The 23,003-nt window shown below is 51.5% G+C and overlaps 1 protein-coding gene across 9 annotated transcripts in view; it reads left to right on the top strand.

The window, feature by feature from the left end:
• Positions 1-14,315: 14,315 nt before the first annotated feature.
• The window catches only part of SLC38A10 (solute carrier family 38 member 10), an 84,040-nt gene continuing 75,352 nt past the window's right edge, over positions 14,316-23,003 (top strand). For 8 of the 9 annotated variants that reach the window (XM_077458707.1, XM_077458710.1, XM_077458709.1 and 5 more), the window contains exons 1-3: positions 14,316-14,463; positions 17,791-18,386; positions 21,712-21,829. In XM_077458707.1, coding sequence (XP_077314833.1) covers positions 18,297-18,386; positions 21,712-21,829 — 208 coding nt within the window. In that variant the 5' untranslated portion in view covers positions 14,316-14,463; positions 17,791-18,296. The other variant, XM_077458708.1, reaches the window with a different exon arrangement.

Consider the following 23,003-nt stretch of genomic DNA (forward strand, 5'->3'; position numbering starts at 1 on the left):
AGCTGCCCCATACTTGCCAACTATCCCAGTTTACATTCCCTTGTCCCTTGAAGTTTTAGTCCTGTGCTGTGTCCCGATATCTCAGTGTGAAGTGCTGCTACTAATGCTGCCCAGCTCTGCCCTATTGTTGTGTACAGATGACTCACCTGTAGACCCTGTGTTTACATGTAAATAAGTGGCATTCATATGTAAATTGAAGTGACATGCATATGTAAATAGCTGAGGCCAACTGAATTGATATGTAAATAAAGTCAGTATTCATATGCATATCATGCCCCGCTGCAGTGAGGAGAAGATGTGCTGTAACCTATAGCAACCAGTGAGCAGTATTACTGTACAGCAATCTCTAGCAGCCAATCAAAAAGCAGAAATCATGTGCTGTAACCTCTAGCAACTAATCAGCAAGCCTTAAGGAGTGCTGTAACCTCTAGCAACCAGTCAGTTAGCGGTAATGATATGCTGTAACCAATCGCAATTGCTGCCTGATCTGATACAGTAAACTGATTTTAAGTCTAGCTGCTATTTATTGTATGTCTCAGAGAAGGTGGAGAGTGAAATTGCATGGGGGGAGGGGGGCCCTAAGAAAATTTTTTGCACAGGGCCCAATCAATATTAAAGACGGCCCTGCCGGCCGGTCTCACTTTCCACCAGGAAATATTTAGCCTTCAGTCACAACGTCTCCCCAGTACCCGCAAAGTTCTCTCTCCAGAAGACCAATTTCCCTCATGTGTCCTCCTGGTTCCGCTCACCATCGTCTCTTCTCTTCCAAATCTGAATATAGAGGGGGCAATCGTCTGGGGTAAAAGGTCAATGACTTGCAGGTCTTGCAGCTCATGCCATTTTCCGGTGCCATGGTGAAGAACATAGAGATGATGATATGAGCCTTCACTGGGCTTCCCATCATGAAGACCAACTCATGACCTTATCTGCAAAGCCTGGCTTCCCTCTGCCCGCAGTACCCCCCGCCGACCTACCTTCGTGATGGAGGAATTCACAATAGTTGGGTTCTTCTCCATTAAAAAGTTGCTCTTTGCGAAGGGTGTAATGAAAAAAAATATCAAATATGGCGAAAAGCCTGGTCAGCTGGAATCGCTTCAAGAAGTTCTCTTTATACAGCGCCTTGAAAAAGTATTCATACCCCTTGAAATTTTTCCACATTTTTGTCATGTTACAACCAAAAACTTAAATGTATTTTATTGGGATTTTTTTGTGATGGATCAACACAAAGTGGCTCATAATTGTGAAGTGGAAGGAAAATGATAAAAGGGTTTCAACTTTTTTTTTACTAATAAATATGTGAAAAGTGTGTGGGGATACATTTGTATGGCGCCCCCCAGAGTCAATACTTTGTAGAACCGCCTTTCACTGCAATTACAGCTGCAGGTCTTTTTGGGGATGTCCCTATCAGCTTTGCCCATCTAGAGAGGGACATTTCTGCCCATTCTTCTTTGCAAAATATCTCAAGCTCTGTCAGATTGGATGGAGAGCGTCTGTGATCAGCAATTTCCAAGTCTTGCCACAGATTCTCAATGGGATTTAGGTCTGGACTGTGACTGGGCCATTCTAACACATGAATATGCTTTGATCTAAACCATTCCATTGTAGCTCTGGCTGGATGTTTCGGGTAGTTTTCCTGCTGGAAGGTGAACCTCCGCCCCGGTCTCAGGTCTCTTGCAGACTCTAACAGGTTTTCTTCTAGGATTGTCCTGTATTTGTCTCCATCCATCTTCCCATCAACTCTGACCAGCTTCCCTGTCCCTGCTGAAGAAAAGTATCCCCACCACATGATGCTGCCACCACCATGTTTCATGGTGGGGATGGTGTGTTCAGGGGGATGTGCAGGAAGGGGTTGGGGGGGCCTTAATCTCTGCCTGGATAATGACTACTCTTTTGCCTGCCGCCTTCCTCGACCTCTGCCTGAATACCAACTACCCTCTTGCTTGCCTTCTGCCTTGATCTCTGCCTGGATACTGACTACTCTCTTACCTGCTGCCTGCCTTAACCTCTGCTTAGATACTAACTATTCTCTTTTTTGCCACCTGCCCTGACCTCTGCCTGGATACTGACTACTCTCTTGCCTGCTGCCTGCCTCCACCTGAACCATGACCTCTTGCAGTATCTCTCTCTTGTTTCGACAGCATAGTCCCCGTGACCCTTTGTTGGGGTGATCCTTAGGGTCACAACCTGTGTCATCTTGGGTCACTGGCCTATTACTCTATGCAGGGTAACCTGGTGAAGGCCATGTTATCCTCTGACCAGTTATTTACTACTCTCTTGACTGCTGACTGCCTCAAACTCTGCCTTAAGACTGTCTACTGACTTGCCTGCTACTGCCTCAATCTCTACTTGGACATGGACTACTCTCTTGCTCCTCTGCCTGAATACCAACTACCCTCTTGCTTGCCGTCTGCCTTGATCTCTGCCTGGATACTGACTACTCTCTTACCTGCCGCCTTCCTCAACCTCAACCTGAATACCAACTACCCTCTTGCTTGCCGTCTGCCTTGATCTCTGCCTGGAGACTGACTACTCTCTTGCCTGCCGCCTTCCTTGAATTCTGCCTGAATACCAACTACCCTCTTGCTTGCTGTCTGCCTCGATCTCTGCCTGGATACCGACTACTCTCTTACCTGCTGCCTGCCTTAACCTCTGCTTAGATACCAACTATTCTCTTTCTTGCCACCTGCCCTGACCTCTGCCTGGATACTGACTACTCTCTTACCTGCTGCCTGCCTCCACCTGAACCATGACCACTTGCAGTATCTCTCTCTTGTTTCGACAGCATAATCCCCATGACCCTTTGTTGGGGTGATCCTTAGTGCCACAACCTGTGTCATTTTGGGTCACTGGCCTATTACTCTATGCAGGGTGACCTGGTGAAGACCACGTTATCCTCTGACCGGTTATTTACTACTCTCTTGACTGCGGACTGCCTCAAAATCTGCCTTGAGACTGACTACTGACTTGCCTGCTACCTGCCTCGACCTCTACTTGGACACAGACTACTCTCTTGCTCCTCTGCCTGAATACCAACTACCCTCTTGCTTGCCGTCTGCCTTGACCTCTGCCTGGATACTGACTACTCTCTTGCCTGCTCCCTGCCTCCACCTGAACCATGACCACTTGCAGTATCTCTCTCTTGTTTCGACAGCATAGTCCCTGTGACCCTTTGTCGGGGTGATCCTTAGGGTCACAACCTGTGTCATCTTGGGTCACTGGCCTATTACTCTATGCAGGGTGACCTGGTGAAGACCACGTTATCCTCTGACCGCAGTGACCGGTTATTTACTACTCTCTTGACTGCGGACTGCCTCAAAATCTGCCTTGAGACTGACTTGCCTGCTACTGACTCGACCTCTACTTGGACACGGACTACTCTCTTGCTCCTCTGCCTGAATACCAACTACCCTCTTGCTTGCCATCTGCCTTGATCTCTGCCTGGATACCAACTACTCTCTTACCTGCTGTCTTCCTTAACCTCTGCTTAGATACCAACTATTCTCTTTCTCGCCACCTGCCCTGACCTCTGCCTGGATACTGACTACTCTCTTGCCTGCTGCCTGCCGCCACCTGAACCATGACCACTTGCAGTATCTCTCTCTTGTTTCGACAGCATAGTCCCCATGATCCTTTGTTGGGGTGATCCTTAGGGTCACAACATGTGTCATCTTGGGTCACTGGCCTATTACTCTATGCAGGGTGACCTGGTGAAGACCACGTTGTCACTGAGCCTTGGGAGAGGTCGCGTCACCTGCCAGGGGTGTCAACTATAACAGCATGCCACCTCCTTTTCGAGTTTGGGCTTAGCGCCTGGCACAGCAGGTGGCTTTAGCGCTCCCTGTAAGCCCCAACACCAGTGGACACTGGATATTTGGAGATGGAAAAGCCGGAAAGGTTGGGGAGATTTAAAGAGACCCTGTCGCTTCACCTTGAATGGACAAGATGACAAGGTCTCTTCATTTACATTCCTCTCCAGAAAGCAGAAGCATCACTCCCAATGTGGGGGGGGGGGGGGGGGCTCCATTTTGCTCTGTAACCTCCATGGCCGTTCCAGCTTCGCACCGCTTGCTGGAAGTCATTACCAATGTCTCCGGTGACGGCAGCCACCATCCTTCCCCCCGCCAGGCACCGCGGTGTCCTCTCCGCTAGAATCCGTGTCCTCTTTGTCCCCATTTCCCGGCTCCACACAGGGGGAACCCATGAGACCGGATTTCCCGCAGATCCTCAGAAATTCACGGGGAGCGGCCCCCGAGCGCGCCATTAGCGGGAGCTCAATTTCACACCGAACGAATAATTTTATGCAGAGAAATGTCTGGAAGTTGATGCAGAAGCGATGTGAAATCTTTTGGGGTGGGGGGCTGGGGAGGAGGAGGCGAGGGGGGGGGGAGCCTTTTGAGAAACATAATTGAGTAAATGAAGTCTAAGTGTTCATTATACAGATGAGTGCCTTTGTCACCGTGTCATTTGCATACTTACAATTTCGGTCTCCTATTGATTTCTCCTCAGAAGTCGGATCACTGCAAAGCCATTTTCTGAAAGCGCCAATGATTAATAATAAAACCGCGTTATCTGGCTCATTAGACATCAGGAATTTGGAAGAGCTCCGGGCTCCGGCGATCGCTTGACCCTTCGGCTGCCGGAGAAACGTTTAGACTTCAAATAAATGAGGGCTCCGCTCTAAATAAGAAACTATGGAAAAAAAATCAGTGTCCCCATAAAACGCGTAGATGTCAGGATCCCAAAATGCATCCAATTAACCCCTTCCGTCCTGGGAACTTTCACCCCCTTCCTGCCCAATTTCAGCTTTCAGAGCTGTCACACTTTGAATTTGCGCGGTCATGCAACGCTGTACCTATATGACGTTTTTATCATTTTTTGAGACAGCTTTCCTTTGGTGGTATTTGATCACCACTGGGGGGTTTTTTTTTTTGGTAAACAAATGAAAAAAGACGAAAGATGTTGAAAAAATAAATATTCTTTCTTAGTTTCTGTTATAAAATTTAGTAAATAAGTAATTTTCTCCTTCACTGATGTGCACTGATAGGCTGCACTGATGGGTACTGATGAGATGGTTCTGATATGCATAGATAATGAGGCACTGTTAGGCACTGATGGGCACTGATGTGGGGGCACTATTGTCCAGCATTGATAGGTGGCACTGATATGCAGTATTGATGGGCACTGATAGGCGTCACTGGTATGGAGGCACTGACAGGCATCCCTGATGGACACTGAAAAGCATCACTGATGGGCACTGACAGGCATCACTTATGGGCACTAGCAGGCTGCATGATGGGCATTGATGAGGTGGCACTGATGAGCATTGATGAGGAGGCACTAATATGCAGCATTGATGGGCACTGATAGGCAGCACTTATGGGTACTGATATGCAGCTCTGATGGGCACTGATTGGCGGCACTGATAGGTAGCACTTATGGACAATTATAGGCTGCACTGATGGGTACTGATGAGATGGCACTGATATGCAGCACTCATGGGCACTGATAAGGAGGCACTGATGTGCACAGAAAAGGAGGCACTGATGGGCACTGATGAGGAAGTACTATTATGCAGTATTGATAGGCGGCATGATATGCAGTACTGATGGGCACTGATAGGCAGCACTTATGGACACTGATAGGCAGCACAGATAGGTGGCACTGATGAGGAGGCACTGACAGGCATCACTGATGGACATGGAAAGGCATCACTGATGGGCACTGACAGGCTGCACTGATGGGAATTGATGAGGTGGCACTAATGAGCATTGATGAGGAAGCACTAACATGCAGCATTGATGGGCACTGATAGGCAGCACTTATAGGTACTGATATGCAGCACTGATGGGCAGTGATAGGTGGCACTGATATGCAGCACTGATGGGCACTGATAGGCAGCACTTATGGGCACTGATAGGCAGCACTTATGGGCAGTAATGGCCACTGATAGGTTGCACTGATGAGTTGGCACTGACACGCGTAACTGATAGGCACTGAAAAGCAACACTGATGGATACTGACAGGCAGCACTGATGGGCACTGAAGGGCAGCACTGATGATCAGTTCCCCGGTTGTCAGTGCAGATTTCCCCGCTGAAGAATGCCACTTACCGACTCTCCTCTCCTCAAATGCTGTCAGTGTGAGAAGGGAAATGCAGATCGCTGGTATTTCCTGTGTACACTGTGATTGGACACAGCTGATCACATGGTAAAGAGCCTACCTCACAGGCCCTTTACTGTGATTGGTGATGCGCTGTGTTCACAGCAAAAATGGGAGGACTTCCTCCAGAAGATCATACTAGCCTGCTGACTACCTCAAGCTTTGCCCAGACACTGACCACCCTACTGCCTACCTCGTCCTCTGCCTGGGTATGACTACTCTCTTGCCTGCTGCTCGTCTCAACCTCGACACCAACTGCTATCTTTCCTGCCACCTGCCTTGACTCCTGCCTGGATACTGACTACTTATTTTCTGCCTGGACCTCTTCTAATGCACATGGTGAGAAGCTCACAGTGTGCGGTGAAATCGGAGGAAGCCATTCCAGTCCAGGAGAGGAGCCGGTACAACCGTGCAAGACTGAAGGGGAGGCCGGAGTACATGCATGCAGGGATGGAAGAAGGGAGAGGATGGAGGGGGGGCGGGAGGGATAGGTGCCCTGGGCGCAGTGGTTTACCGGAGGCTCCTTCCTTCTGTTGCAATGCTGACAGGAGTAGTGACAGCGATTTTGGCAAGCGAGTGATTGACAGAATGAGAGTGACTGCCGGGTCCCCTAAGCTTGCACATCATGAGCAGGGCAAGGGAATATTGCCCTTGGCGCTGGATGGCCTTGTGTCGGCACTGTATGGTCAGTGATGTGTCAGTGTGACCCTTCCAGGTATTCATTACCTCTCACAGGGATCATAGAACCCCCCGATAATGCCTTCATCTGTTTTTCTCTCCAGAAGGTCTGCTCTATCTTTGTTCAGGCATCTTCCAGGGTCCCCCTCTACTTTCCAAACTGATAACTAATAACGAGATGATACCATTGTGTAAATCCAGATGCCTGTGCAATTCTTCGCTGTTCTCACAAATGTCTGATACAGATTGCAGCCTCTTACATTGGCACTTGCTAGAAAGTTACAATGTACAGTCTGGTCACTGGGGGAGGGGAGACTAAGGAAATGCTTCCTCCTCCTTCTACAAAGTTGCAATGTACAGTCTGATCACTGGGGGAGGGGAGACTGAGGAAATGCTTCCTCCTCCTTCTACAAAGTTACAATGTACAGTCTGATCACTGGGGGAGGGGAGACTGAGGAAATGCCTCCTCCTCCTTCTACAAAGTTACAATGTACAGTCTGATCACTGGGGGAGGGGAGACTGAGGAAATGCTTCCTCCTTCTTCTACAAAGTTACAATGTACAGTCTGATCACTGGGGGAGGGGAGACTGAGGAAATGCTTCCTCCTCCTTCTACAAAGTTACAATGTACAGTCTGATCACTGGGGGAGGGGAGACTGAGGAAATGCTTCCGCCTGCCTGCAGCACACTGATGACATCATCTCGCCCTAGGTAGGGTCACTAAAGCCGCGTACACACGTAGCCGTCTGTCCGACGTACTTAGTCTGGCGGACTTCCCGCCAGACTGTCCGTCGGACTTTACGAACGGGCTACTTGCCCACACACGGCACTTTTTCAGCGGACTAATACGGCGTACTAAGTCCGCCGTACTATCCGCCCTACTTTTGAAATGAACGGACTCGCCCACACACGCGGAGGAAAGTCCGCTCATTTCGAGCGCGTCTCCAGGTAGGCGGGGCCCGTGAAGGAGACGTCGCTGGCCCCGCCGCCTGGTATGGACTTAAAGGGGAACCCCAACGCCGAAAAAAATCGGCGTGGGGGTCCCCCCAAGTCCACAACAGACCCTTGTCCGAGCACGCTACCCGGCCGGCCAGGAAAGGGGGGACGAGCAAGCGCCCCCCCCCCCTGAGCCGTACCAGGCCGCGTGCCCTCAACATGGGGGGTGCCTTGGGGAAGGGGGGCCGTGCGGCCCCCCACCCCAAAGCACCTTGTCCCCGTGTTGATGAGGACAAGGGCCTCTTCCCGACAACCCTGGCCGTTGGTTATCGGGGTCTGCGGGCGGGGGGCTTATCGTATTCCGGGAGCCCCCTTTAATAAGGGGGCCCCCGGATCCCGGCCCCCCACCCTATGTGAATGAGTATGGGGTACAATGTGCCCCTACCCATTCACCTGTAAAATAAAAGTACAAAAAAAAACACAACACACAAGATAAAATAATTTATTGCACAGCTCCGGGGGTCTTCTGTCTTCGGGGGTCTTCTCGCCGGACTCCTCCGCTATCTTCTTGTAGCTCTTTTACTAGCGGAGGAGCCCGGCATTCTTCTTCGTCGCCGCCCTCTTCTTCCGACTTCGGGGGTCTTGTCCCCCTCTTCGCTTCTTCTGCCGGGGCCACCGCGCCTTCTTATAGCTCTTTTACAGGTGGTGGCCCGGTCTTCTGAACCGAAGAGGGGGACAAGACCCCCGAAGTCGGAAGAAGAGGGCGGCGAGGAAGAAGAATGCCGGGTTCCTCCGCTAGTAAAAGAGCTACAAGAAGATAGCGGAGGAGTCCGGCGAGAAGACCCCCGAAGACGGAAGACCCCCGGAGCTGTGCAATAAATTATTTTATCTTGTGTGTTGTGTTTTTTTTTGTACTTTATTTTACAGGTGAATGGGTAGGGGTACATTGTACCCCATACTCATTCACATAGGGTGGGGGGCCGGTATCCGGGGCCCCCTTATTAAAGGGGGCTCCCGGATTCCGATAAGCCCCCCGCCCGCAGACCCCGACAACCAACGGCCAGGGTTGTCGGGAAGAGGCCCTTGTCCTCATCAACATGGGGACAAGGTGCTTTGGGGTGGGGGGCCGCGCGGCCCCCCCTTCCCCAAGGCACCCCCATGTTGAGGCCACGCAGCCTGGTACGGCTCAGGAGGGGGGGGCGCGAGCGCTCCCCCTTTCCTGGCCGGCCGGGTAGCGTGCTCGGACAAGGGTCTGTTGTGGACTTGGGGGGGACCCCCACGCCGATTTTTTTCGGCGTTGGGTTTCCCCTTTAAGTCCATACCAGGCGGCGGGGCCAGCGACGTCTCCTTCGCGGGCCCCGGCTACCTGGAGACGCGCTCGAAATGAGCGGACTTTTCTCCGGGCGGGAAAAGTCTGTTCATTTCAAAAGTACGGCGGACTGGCATACACACGGCCGGATTGTCCGCCGAAATGCGAGTCCGGCGGGAAGATTGGTGTGCAACACGGCGTTCTAAGTCCGCCGTACTTTCGGGTCAAAAAAGTATGCCGGAGGCTACACACGGGGGGATTGTTTGGCGGACTTGAGTTTGCCGGACTTTTCCACCCGCTTGTTTGATCATGTGTACGCGGCATTAGTGGAGTTTTTCTCACAGAACAGATCAGGAATCAGTGTAGATATATCTAGGTGTTTACAGGTTTTTGATTTTTTTAACAATGGGGGGGAGGGGCTTGGCTTAGCAGGCAATATAAGAACCCAACGTCTGGCTGGGCTCAGTGGTATTAGGAGAAATACTTCTGCAAACAGACAGATTGTACATTGAGGAAGATATTTGCATAAATAGAAGGAGGATGCCAGGAATTAGATGGTGTGTAATTGTGGACATCCTGCTTGTATACTCGATGCACCCCACCCTTATCAAACGCAATAAGGGCCCTTCCCACAGGCCGAATGCAATGTACGTGCCATTCCGGAACAATCACCGCTGCCAGGCAGACGTTTAATTGTATGAGTAATCCTCAACATTTCTGACAAACACTGGGTTTATTCATTAAGGCAATGTGCAATAACGCACAGCCACCCATCGGAAGTTGCCTTTCCATGTTTTGACTGTACCTGAGATCTGATTGGTTGCTGTGTGTGGCGCATCCGTGCCCATTACCATTGCGGTTTGTGGTGCTTCCTGCTGTTTCACCAGATGAAAAAAAAAAAAAATGAAGACTTCATTTATAACCTGAAGGTGACCATCTTCATCCCTTGGTGTTTTCCAAAGGTAGTGCAATGCTAGGCAGAAGCCATAATGATGCTCCTCGCGCTGTTTGTCTGTGTCCTAGTTTGAATATTTCCAAATAATACAAATAGGACAGTCATTATAGAGTTTGATCACTTGTGATTTGGCCCTAAAAAAATTTCATCTTTGGGTTTTCCTCAGGTGGTGCAATGACAGCTGGAAGCCATATTGATGTTCCTCAATGGTTTCTCGTTGGTTGCCTGCATCTTAGTGTAGACAGTTCCTAGACTGGAGTAAACTTTTGAAAAGTTGAAAAGTTTGGCCAACAATTTGGAAATTTTTCAACCATTGCTGACTTTTGGTTGGTGTTTTCCGAAGGTAGCGCAAGGCCAGCTGGAAGCCACATTGATGTTCCTCATGTTGGTTGCCTGTTTCCTAGTTTGGTTTGTTGTCAGTTCCAGATTTATACAAGTAGGACATTCGTTAGACCAAAGTAAATTTTTGAAGGGTTTGACTGGTTGTGACTTGGCTGGAAAATTGTGAATTCTGAATTTACGAACCAACGCTGACTAGACTGGCATTTCCCAAAGGTAGTGCAATGTTAGGTGAAAGCCTTATTGATGTTTCTCATGTCGGTTGCCCGTGGTCTTGTTTTGGAAAGTTTCAGATAATACAAATAGGACAGACATTAGAGAGAGCGAAACTTCTGTAAAGTGTGATCATTTGTGGTTTAGTCTAAAAATTTGCAAACCCAGAAATTCAGCATTTTTGAACCACTGCCGACTTTGGTTTGGTGTTTTCCGAAGGTGGTGCAATGCCAGTTGGAAGCCATATTGATGTTCCACAATGGTTCCTCGTTCGTTGCTTGCATCTAAATGTTGACAGTTCCAGATAATTTAAATGGGACAGTCGTTAGACTGGAGTAAACTTTTGAAAAGTTAAAAAGTTTGGCCAAAAATGTGGAAATTTTTCAACCATTGCTGACTTTTGGTTGGTGTTTTCCGAAGGTAGAGCAAGGCCAGCTGGAAGCCACATTGATGTTCCTCATGTTGGTTGCCTATTTCCTAGTTTGGTTTGTTGTCAGTTCCAGATTTATACAAGTAGGACATTCATTAGACCAAAGTACATTTTTGAAAAAGGTTGTGACTTTGGCTGAAAAATTGTGAATTCTGAATTTACGAACCAACTCTGACTAGACTGGCATTTCCCAAAGGTAGTGCAATGCTAGGTGAAAGCCTTGTTGATGTTTCTCATGTTGGTTGCCCGTGGTCTCGTTTTGGAAAGTTTCCGATTTTTGGCTAAATATTCCGGAACCACAAAACTCAGAATTTTGGAACCATTTCCAACTTTGGGTTGGTGTCTTCCAAAGGTAGCACAACAGCAGCTGGAAGCCATATTAATGTTCCTCATGTTGGCTACCTGTGTCCCAGTTTGGCTTACCGTCAGTCCAAATAGGATGGACATTAGAGAGGCCTAAACTGTTGAAAAGTTTGATTGGTTGTCGTTTGGTCAAAAATTTGTGAACCCCTAAATTCAGATATTTTAAACTGTTGCCAGCTTTAGATTGGCATTTTCCCAAGGTAGTGCAATGCTAGTTGGAAGCCATAATGTTGTTCCTTATATTGGTTGCCTGAGTCCTAGTTTAAGGTTGAATTTTTGTTTATTGTTACAGTTCAGGTAACAGTTTAATACAATAAGAATTGAGAGGGGAAGGGGGGTACAGAATAAAAAAAGTTGGGGAGGGGGGAAGGGGTAGGGAGTGCATTGTATACAAAACAACTTACAGGCATCTGCAGAATTCGCATATCAAATCATACAGTTATACCCATACAAGAAGGAAATTATCATAAAACCACCCCCGTGGTTTCATCTATACAAGGACCCTGTTTGGGAGGCCCAAGGGGCCTGTAAGCCTATAATGGTAACCTATTCGGCATGGGACGGGTTAGCTGTTTGTGTGACCTCTTGGGTCACCTAGGTAGGGAAGGGCAAGGTGTAGGTAAGGGGGACTCAACAAGGAAGGTCTCTTGGCTTGTCCACCCGGGGGTCTGCTCTGAGTCCTTTGGTCTGGGGGACCATCTCGAACAGTCTGCCCACGCTCCACATTTACAAGGCCCCGTTTTCACAAAGCCACACTATTAAGAAAGGGGGGCCGATGAGGAGTGAAGGAGCCAGGGATACCAGAGGGACATATACTTATCCCATTTGTCAGTTTGTTTGGCGTGTAGTTCTTCCATGTTGAGTCCTAGTTTAGACAGTTCCTGATTAGGGACGAGCCCATGGCTTGAGTCGAATGTAAGTTAGACTCAAACATCGGGTGTTCGTTTGTTCTAAAACGAACCGAACATATGGGGCATTCGCGGAAAATTTGAGTATCGCGGACCACCCCCAAAATCCACTGCGAGATTATATGAGTAGGTCAGTTCGTCAGACCGTAGAGTACATTTTTGAAAGGTTCAATCAGTCGTTGCTTGGCTGAAAATTTGTGAAACCCCAAAATTCTTGGAGTTTTTGAACCATTGCCAACTTTTGTTTGGTGTTTCGCCAATAGCAGCACAATGCCAGCTGGAAGCCATATTGATGTTCCTCACAGTAGTTGCCTGGATTCTTGGTTGGATAGTTTACTTAAATGGGATGATCATAAAAGAGGAGTAACCTTTTGAAAAATTTGATTGGTTGTGGTTTAACCGAAAACTCATGAACCCTGAGGCTGGGTTCACATATAAGATACTCTATATATTACAGAACAGTAAGATAATAATTATATCATTAACCCTTTAAAGAGGAAGTAAACCCTTTCAAACCACTTTGACCTACAGGTAAGCCTAGATTAAGGCTTACCTGTAGGTCCAAGCAATATCTCCTAAACCTATATGGTTTAGGAGATATTTGCCCGAAAATGGGCACCGCTGTCTACGGCGCATGCGCCGTAGACAGCGGCGCGCAGGCGCACTAAACGCGGCAAGTCCAAGAATGGAGCCGCCTAATTTGTCGACTCCCGTGCGCATGCGCGGGAGTGACGTCATCGCGGCTTCGCCGAATGACAGCGGCGGAGCTGCGAGACGCGACTCCCGTGCGCATGCGCTGGAGTGACGTCATCGCGGCTTTGCCGCTGTCATTCGGCGGAGCTGCGAGACGCCACCAGCAAGATGGATGCGGCGGACTACAGGGGACAGCGGCGACTTCGCTGGCTCCTGTGTCAGGTAAGTGACACATAATGAGCTACTATGCGATGCATAGTAGTCCATTATGCTTTACCTTTGCAGGGAAAAAAAGAGGAAGTAAACCCATCAGGGTTTACTTCCTCTTTAAAGTCCACGTTTTTCAATGAGTTAGCGTGACTCAAAATGTGCGCTACCAAACGGTGGAGCAGAATGTTAAAGGGTTAAAACTGATCTCCAGGTCAAAAAAAAAAAACACAAATATTTTTTTCAAAAGCTACATAGGTTATAAATTTACTCTGTGCACCAAATGCCTTTGAAAAACCCAAATATTGCCTTGTAAAGATGCCAAAGCTGTGGGAGGAGCCCCACAGGCTCCACCCACTGGAGAAAACTACAGGAGTAGGCGGTGACAAAACCAGTCCCCCTGCACAAAAAAGAGAGAGAGCAGAGCTGTGGGAGGGGCCTAGCAAGCTCCACCCCCTACAGGAGGGGGTGGAGACAAGACTAGCTCCTCTGCACAAGGAGCAAGAGAGCAGAGCTCTGGGAGGGGACCAGCAGGCTCCACCCACTGCAGGAGGGGGGCGGAGACAAGACCATTCCCGTGCACAAGGAAAGAGAGCAGAGCTGTGGGAGGGGCCAGTAGGCTCCACCCACTGCAGGAGGGGGGCAGAGACAAGACCATTCCCCTGCACAAGGAGAGAAGGCAGCAGTGGTCGGTCTTTATTACAGGAAGTCTCACACTGGATTACTGCACAGATCTGGGAAAAGATTGGCCAATGGAATTATTATCCCGGAATTCAGATTTAATAGTAAAATTTAATGCGAAAACATAAAGGGAATTCATTTAATAATGTGAAAATGTAATATAAATATAATAAAAAGAAATTAACTTCTATATATCAGTAACAATAATACTGTGATTAGGAATACAGAAATAATAATAATACACAGTGCTGGTCATGTGATGATAATAAATAATATAAAATAATATCATGTGATTCTGCTGGTAATAAACGTGGCAAGACATATCAGGGGATTCCCCTCTAGCAGTGTATTTTGTTGGTCCTCCAGTCGTGCGGTGTCGCTGTGACACTCTTCCCTCTCCCCCTCCCCTCCAGTGAACGCTCTGTCCTCTCCCCTCATCTCGCTGGTGTAGTTCACTTCCTGGATACGGACTGTGGCGGAGAGAACCCGGAAGTGGAGAGAAGCTGCCCGACGGAGATACGGGGCTGGGGAGGGAGAGTGGAGACCGGAGCGGGGTGGAGAGACCGGGAAGTGAGAAGAAGGATCCGCCGTAGGTGAGGGGAGAGCGGTGACAGCGCGGCCCTTCTACCGCCACGTCACGTCTGTGTTTACCAGAGACACGTCATCCGCCCGGGGCATGCCGGGAGATGAGACTGACAGCCCGGAGCATGGAGCTACCGGAGACCTGTAATCACCGAGAACCGGAGCCCTGACCGGGGGGGACACCGAGTGTGCAGACCGAACCCTCCACCACCCCACCGGGACCATCTGACTAGTACTCTGCCTACTAACTATCCCCCCCCACTAGTCTCCTCTGCCCCCCCCCCTCCGGCTAGTCTCCTCTGCCCCCCCCCCCTCCGGCTAGTCTCCTCTGCCTCCCCCCCCTCCGGCTAGTCTCCTCTGCCCCCCCCCCTCCGGCTAGTCTCCTCTGCCCCCCCCCCTCCGGCTAGTCTCCTCTGCCCCCCCCCCTCCGGCTAGTCTCCTCTGCCCCCCCCCCCCCCGGCTAGTCTCCTCTGCCCCCCCCCCCTCCGGCTAGTCTCCTCTGCCCCCCCCTCCGGCTAGTCTCCTCTGCCCCCCCCCCCCCCGGCTAGTCTCCTCTGCCCCCCCCCCCGGCTAGTCTCCTCTGCCCCCCCCCCCCGGCTAGTCTCCTCTGCCCCCCCCCCCCCCGGCTAGTCTCCTCTGCCCCCCCCCCCCGGCTAGTCTCCTCTGCCCCCCCCGGCTAGTCTCCTCTGCCCCCCCCCCCCGGCTAGTCTCCTCTGCCCCCCCCCCCCCCCCCCCCCCGGCTAGTCTCCTCTGCCCCCCCCCCCCCCCCCCCGGCTAGTCTCCTCTGCCCCCCCCCCCCCCCCGGCTAGTCTCCTCTGCCCCCCCCCCCCCCCCGGCTAGTCTCCTCTGCCCCCCCCCCCCCCCGGCTAGTCTCCTCTGCCCCCCCCCCCCCCCCGGCTAGTCTCCTCTGCCCCCCCCCCCCCCGGCTAGTCTCCTCTGCCCCCCCCCCCCCCCCGGCTAGTCTCCTCTGCCCCCCCCCCCCCCGGCTAGTCTCCTCTGCCCCCCCCCCCCCCCCCGGCTAGTCTCCTCTGCCCCCCCCCCCCCCCCGGCTAGTCTCCTCTGCCCCGCCCCCTCCGGCTAGTCTCCTCTGCCCCCCCCCCCTCCGGCTAGTCTCCTCTGCCCGCCCCCTCCGGCTAGTCTCCTCTGCCCCGCCCCCTCCGGCTAGTCTCCTCTGCCCCCCCCCCCTCCGGCTAGTCTCCTCTGCCCCCCCCCCCCGGCTAGTCTCCTCTGCCCCCCCCCGGCTAGTCTCCTCTGCCCCCCCCCCGGCTAGTCTCCTCTGCCCCCCCCCCCGGCTAGTTTCCTCTGCCCCCCCCCCCCGGCTAGTTTCCTCTGCCCCCCCCCGGCTAGTTTCCTCTGCCCCCCCCCCCCCCGGCTAGTTTCCTCTGCCCCCCCCCCCCGGCTAGTTTCCTCCTGCCCCCCCCCCTCCGGCTAGTCTCCTCTGCCCCCCCCCCTCCGGCTAGTCTCCTCTGCCCCCCCCCCTCCGGCTAGTCTCCTCTGCCCCCCCCCCTCCGGCTAGTCTCCTCTGCCCCCCCCCTCCGGCTAGTCTCCTCTGCCCCCCCCCCCCGGCTAGTCTCCTCTGCCCCCCCCTCCGGCTAGTCTCCTCTGCCCCCCCCCCTCCGGCTAGTCTCCTCTGCCCCCCCCCTCCGGCTAGTCTCCTCTGCCCCCCCCCTCCGGCTAGTCTCCTCTGCCCCCCCCCTCCGGCTAGTCTCCTCTGCCCCCCCCCCTCCGGCTAGTCTCCTCTGCCCCCCCCCCCTCCGGCTAGTCTCCTCTGCCCCCCCCCCTCCGGCTAGTCTCCTCTGCCCCCCCCCTCCGGCTAGTCTCCTCTGCCCCCCCCCCTCCGGCTAGTCTCCTCTGCCCCCCCCCTCCGGCTAGTCTCCTCTGCCGCCCCCCTGACTAGTCTCCTCTGCCGCCCCCCCCGACTAGTCTCCTCTGCCGCCCCCCCCCCGACTAGTCTCCTCTGCCGCCCCCCCCCGACTAGTCTCCTCTGCCGCCCCCCCGACTAGTCTCCTCTGCCGCCCCCCCCCGACTAGTCTCCTCTGCCGCCCCCCCCCCGACTAGTCTCCTCTACCGCCCCCCCCCCCCGACTAGTCTCCTCTGCCGCCCCCCCCCAACTAGTCTCCTCTACCGCCCCCCCCCCCGACTAGTCTCCTCTGCCGCCCCCCCCCCCCCCGACTAGTCTCCTCTGCCGCCCCTCCCCCCCCGACTAGTCTCCTCTGCCTCCCCCCCCGACTAGTCTCCTCTGCCGCCCCCCCCCGACTAGTCTCCTCTGCCGCCCCCCCCCCGACTAGTCTCCTCTGCCGCCCCCCCCCGACTAGTCTCCTCTGCCGCCCCCCCCCGACTAGTCTCCTCTGCCGCCCCCCCCCCGACTAGTCTCCTCTGCCGCCCCCCCCCCGACTAGTCTCCTCTGCCGCCCCCCCCCCGACTAGTCTCCTCTGCCGCCCCCCCCCCGACTAGTCTCCTCTGCCGCCCCCCCCCCCCCCCGACTAGTCTCCTCTTCCGCCCCCCCCCGACTAGTCTCCTCTGCCGCCCCCCCCCCCCGACTAGTCTCCTCTGACGCCCCCCCCCCCCGACTAGTCTCCTCTGCCGCCCCCCCCCCGACTAGTCTCCTCTGCCGTCCCCCCCCCGACTAGTCTCCTCTGCCGTCCCCCCCCCCCCGACTAGTCTCCTCTGCCGTCCCCCCCCCCCGACTAGTCTCCTCTGCCGCCGCCCCCCCCCGACTAGTCTCCTCTGCCGCCGCCCCCCCCGACTAGTCTCCTCTGCCGCCGCCCCCCCCCGACTAGTCTCCTCTGCCGCCGCCCCCCCCCGACTAGTCTCCTCTGCCGCCCCCCCCCCGACTAGTCTCCTCTGCCGCCCCCCCCCCCGACTAGTCTCCTCTGCCGCCCCCCCCCCCGACTAGTCTCCTCTGCCGCGCCCCCCCCCCCGACTAGTCTCCTCTGCCGCGCCCCCCCCGACTAGTCTCCTCTGCCGCGCCCCCCCCCGACTAGTCTCCTCTGCCGCCCCCCCCCCCGACTAGTCTCCTCTGCCGCCCCCCCCGACTAGTCTCCGCTGCCCCCCCCGACTAGCCTCCTCTGCCGCCCCCCCCCCTCGACTAGCCTCCTCTGCCCCCCCCCTCGACTAGTGGACTAGTCTCCTCTGTCCCCCCCCCCTCCTAGCTAGTCTCCTTTACCTTCCTGAGTAGTATTTTCTAGCTGCTTACTAGTATTCTTTACCCCTGGCAAGTACCCTTCAGCTCCTTACTTATTCCTCCTCTACCTCCTGACTAGTACCCTTTGTCTTCTAATTTGTACCCTCTGTCTTCTGACCAGTACCCTCTTCATAATTTTTCTCTTAATTTCCAGATCCCCTGAGAGGACCAATCAGGATTCTGCTAATCTGCGGGGCCCCTCCTTTTCCAGGATCAGAGGAAGGTGGCCCCCGAGGACGCTGTGAGCTGAACTTTATACAGATGGAGGGGAACTAGTCACCTGACCCGGATGATTGTCATATGAAGAAGGAATACAAAGTATCATTCGCTGCTCAGGAGTTACAAGTTACATCTCTTCAACTTCAACTTTACACCCCTCCCCCACAAAGATCCAAAACCGCCGTATCAGATCTCATCCAAGTTACAGATTTGTCCGCTTTCACCTTTCAGATATCGGACTACCCATTTCTGTGCCGGCAGGAAGTTTTCTGTTTTTATCTCTAAGTTGCTGGTTTTTTTTTTTTGGACTCATTTTAAAAGAAAAATTCTATATTTTGTATTTTTGTAACGTCCGATGTAATTTTTATTTTTGTACAATTTAATATATATCTCTATTTTGTATAATACAATTTATTTATACGTATCCACAAAGCGACAAAGATGGCGGCTTCTTACTGGGGACTCATCATGAACATTGTGAACAGCATAGTGGGGGTCAGCGTGCTGACCATGCCGTTCTGCTTTAAAGAGGTGAGTGTGACTGTTGTCAGATGATTGGCTCTGTCATATCGGAGGGAGGGGGGAGGAGTCACATTGTAGCCAATCAGCGATCACACAATTACTTATTTTTCCTCCTGAGGCTGGCGTGTACACACCCCTTCATTGCCAGGCCATTTATCAGTGCTGCGATAGTTTGACAATTACACTGTCATAAAACACAACAGATCATTTTATATCATCATTTAGGTGTCATGCACACAGGGCATTTAAAAAAAAAATGCCAGCAAAAAATGTTAACCTGCTTTTTTTTTTTAGCCGCAATTTTAAATAACGTTTACAGACATTTAGCCGCATTAGCGCTTGTACATTAAAAACACTCCCTAAAATGTAAAAATGGCAAACGCAGCTAAAAGCTTGTAAGGGCACGTTTAGCAGCATTGTGCAGTTCAGAGGCAGTTATAAATAATAGAAAAACCAGACTCCCCTAAATGCAGCTGCAAAGACAGTCCCAATCATTGGTGATAAGTGGTAAACCACCCCCCACCACCTCAACAGAAAACAACCCCACAATCATTATTGGTGATCAGAGGTACATTAACCCCCCCCCCCCCCACCAAAAAAAAGATCAGAGGTACATTAACACCCCACTCCTCTCACCAAAAAAAGATCAGAGGTACATTAATACCCCCCTCCTCTCACCAAAAAAGATCAGAGGTACATTAACACCCCCCTCCTCCCACCAAAAAAAGATCAGAGGTACATTAACACCCCCCCCCACCAAAAAAAAAAAGATCAGAGGTACATTAACACCCCCCTCCTCCCACCAAAAAAAGATCAGAGGTACATTAACACCCCCCCCACCAAAAAAAAAAAAGATCAGAGGTACATTAACTCCCCCCTCCTCTCACCAAAAAAGATCAGAGGTACATTAACACCCCCCTCCTCTCACCAAAAAAGATCAGAGGTACATTAACACCCCCCTCCTCCCACCAAAAAAAGATCAGAGGTACATTAACACCCCCCCCACCAAAAAAAAAAAAGATCAGAGGTACATTAACTCCCCCCTCCTCTCACCAAAAAAGATCAGAGGTACATTAACACCCCCCTCCTCCCACCAAAAAAAGATCAGAGGTACATTAACACCCCCCCCACCAAAAAAAAAAAGATCAGAGGTACATTAACTTCCCCCTCCTCTCACCAAAAAAGATCAGAGGTACATTAACTCCCCCCTCCTCTCACCAAAAAAGATCAGAGGTACATTAACACCCCCCCAACAAAAAATCTGAGGTACATTAACACCCCCCCAAAAAAAAAAGATCAGGTGCACGTTAACAGCCCTCTCCCCCCACCAAAATAAATTTCAGAGGTACATTCACCGCGCCCCCCCCCCACACCAAAAAAAGATCAGGGGTACATTAACACCCCCCTCCCCCCACCAAAAAAACATCAGAGGTACAGTAACGCCCCCCCCCCACCAAAAAAAGATCAGGGGTACCTTAACACCCCCCACCAAAAAAAATCAGAGATACATTAACACCTCCTCCCTTCCCCCCACCAAAAAGAATATCAGAGGTATGTTAACCCCCCCCCCAATAAAGATCAGAGGTACATTAAATCCAGAACAGCCCAGAAACAATAGCGCACATTTTGCTTTTCTTTTTTTAAATCCTGACCAAAATATCCTGACCTTTACTTGACCAAAACACTAACCCTGGCACTGAGCTTGAGCTAGGTGTTTTTTAAAATATATATAATTTTTTCTTTTAAGGCCCCTTTCACACATGCGGACGGTATGTCCGTATTTCATCCATCCATTTGCGGATGAAATACGGACATACATTCATCCCTATGGGATAGCGGGTGTCTGCGGATGAACATCCTATTTTTCTATCCGTCTGCAGAGCGGATCGGATGAACACGGACAGACGGTCCGTGCTCATCCGATCCCCATAGAGGAGAGCGGAGAGCTGACAGGGCGGTCCCTGCACAGTGTGCGGAGACCGCCCTGTCCGCAGCCAGCTCAGCGGGGACAACGGAGCGATCCCCGCTGAGCGAGCGGATCTTCACGGGGCGGATCATTACTGATCCGCCCCCGTGTGAAAGAGGCCTAACACACTTGTTTGTTTATCTCTCTCTGCAAAGTACTTTTTCTCTAATTTTGTATTTTATTATTATTTTTTCACAGTTGTTTATCTCTCTCTGTCTGCAAAATATCTGCCTCCTTTTTTTCATTTTTATTTTTTTTTACGAACTTTTTTATTTCGGAAAAAATGGTGGTACAAAGATGTGTTGCATTTCAAAAAAGATTGAACAGATATATACAATATATACATGTAAAAAAAAAAAGGAATTTTGAAATAAAACATTTGTTAGAAAATGGATACAAAATAGGTTGTAAAGACAGGAATATTGTTGGTATAAATTTGCACAGACAGTAATAAACTTGAAATTTAGTATAAAATATTTTAAGATGGAGTAAAACTTCGGATTGCGAGTAACGCGGTATACAAGCGTTTCGTAATACGAGCCTATTTAACAAAAAATACTGACTCGATTTGCAAGCGTTGTCTCGCAAAAGACGAGCAGGATTCAAGCCGTTGGAGTGTGCAATACAGCAGGTTGCCAGAGGTGAGGGGGGCGCCGGTGGCGCTCGGAGACGCTTGGATAAACTCTGAGACACTCCATTCCCAAGTGTCTCCGACACCTCCACACCTCTAGCCAATCAGAGGCTACCACAGCGATCCGGGTACCCCCAAACTGGGAGCTTTGGGTCCCTCCGAGACCCCGGTCTCTGTGCTGGAAGCACGCTGTGCGGCGCATTCCCAGCACAAAGGCAGATACGCATATATGCCCCCCCCCCCCCGGGGCAAAGAGCCCAGTCCAGTGAGGCTGCATATAGTGCATAAAATGGGTTAGTGCAGGGATATGCAATTAGCTGACCACCATATTTTGCAGAACTACAAGTCCCATGAGGCATAGCAAGACTCTGACAGCCACAAGCATGAGAGGCAGAGGGATGATGGGACTTGTAGTTTTGCAACAGCTGTAGGTCCGCTAATTGCATATCCCTGGGTTAGTGGGAGTATACTGTGTATAAAACCTAAATCTATTTTCCATAGGTTTAGCATTATACGGCAGTGCATGCAGTTTTCTTCTTCTTTTTTTGTAAGGGTTAATGGCGGGATCTCCAGGTAAGAAATTTTGACAAAAAAAATGTGCTGAAGAAAACTCTTTGCAGTGGACAAGATACCAAACATTGAGAAATAGCCCTAGTGGACAGACACTGTAACTGCACTTTATTTCTTCCCATCTCCCGAGCCGCCACCTTTGATTTGTGTTGCTGTTTCTGTTGCAGTGCGGTGTTGTGATGGGCACTCTGCTCCTCATATTGTGCTGCTGGATGACCCACCAGTCCTGTATGTTCCTCGTCAAATCAGCCAGTCTGAGCAAACGCAGGACCTACGCGGGGCTCGGTAAGTACATCGCATTTCTCCAAGAAGAAAACTTGTTCAAAACATTCCGGCTCTGCAACATTTTCTGCATTTTTTGTTTTGCACGCATGTAAAAAAAAATCTTAATTTCTGGCCATAAAATTACTTCTCACCTCCTGAGCATTCTACATTTTCTCAAAAGCAGAGGCCCCGGAGAATGGAAAGATTGTAGTTTGTCATTTTTGAATGTTGCTAAATATTTCTGCAGTTGTTTATCAAACAGATTTTCAGGAGAAACTATAATATAATTAATTTTAGTGGAAACACGCAGAATATTATGTATAGTTTTTTGGTAAAATAACCTTCACCCCCCCCAAAGAAAATCGGTGCCCTCTGTCCCCTCCACCTCTCCCCAACTGTAGTGTCCTCTGCCCCACCACCCAAAGAAAAGCAGTGTCCTTTGTCCACCTCTCCCCAACTGTAGTGTCCTCTGCCCCACCCCCAAATAAAAGCAGTGTCCTTTGTCCCCCTCCACCTCTCCCCAACTAGTGTCCTCTGCCCCTTCACCCAAAGAAAAGAAGTGTCCTTTGTCCCCTCCACCTCTCCCCAACGGTAGTTTCCTCTGCCCCCCCCCCCCCCAAAGAAAAGCAGTGTCCTTTGCCCCCTTCACCTCTCCCCAACTGTAGTGTCCTCTGCCCCCCCCAAAAGAAAAGCAGTGTCCTTTGTCCCCTCCACCTCTCCCCAACTGTAGTGTCCTCTGCCCCCCCCCACCCCAAAAGAAAGCAGTGTCCTTTGTCCCCTCCCCAACTGTAGTGTCCTCTGCCCCCCCCCCCCCCCCCCGCCCGAAAGAGAAGCAGTGTCCTTTGTCCCCTCCACTTCTCCCCCCAACTGTAGTGTCCTCTGCCCTCTCCCCCCCCCCCCCCCCCAATAGAATAGCAGTGCCTTCATGCTGGCCCCTGCTGTAAATCAATGCTGTATCCCAGGCTACTATAGTGACGGCTGGGATCCTCCGGGTGCTGTGCCAAGTGCGTGCCCTCTTGCATGGTGAAAACAGGGGGCATCACTACCATTTACAAAACACCTGTCATTATTCTCAATGAATGCAAAGTGTTCTCTGATTGGAAGTCATCGCTACTCCTCGAAGGTCGTACTCTCCTACCTGACAGCAGATCGAGAGAGTGGGAGGCAGCACAGCACTGGACGGAAGACTGGAGCT

The sequence above is a fragment of the Lithobates pipiens genome, unplaced genomic scaffold (assembly GCF_037356315.1).
Source record: "Lithobates pipiens isolate NorthernLeopardFrog02 unplaced genomic scaffold, aLitPip1_a1.2 Scaffold_28, whole genome shotgun sequence".
NCBI classification, from domain to species: Eukaryota; Metazoa; Chordata; class Amphibia; order Anura; family Ranidae; genus Lithobates; species Lithobates pipiens.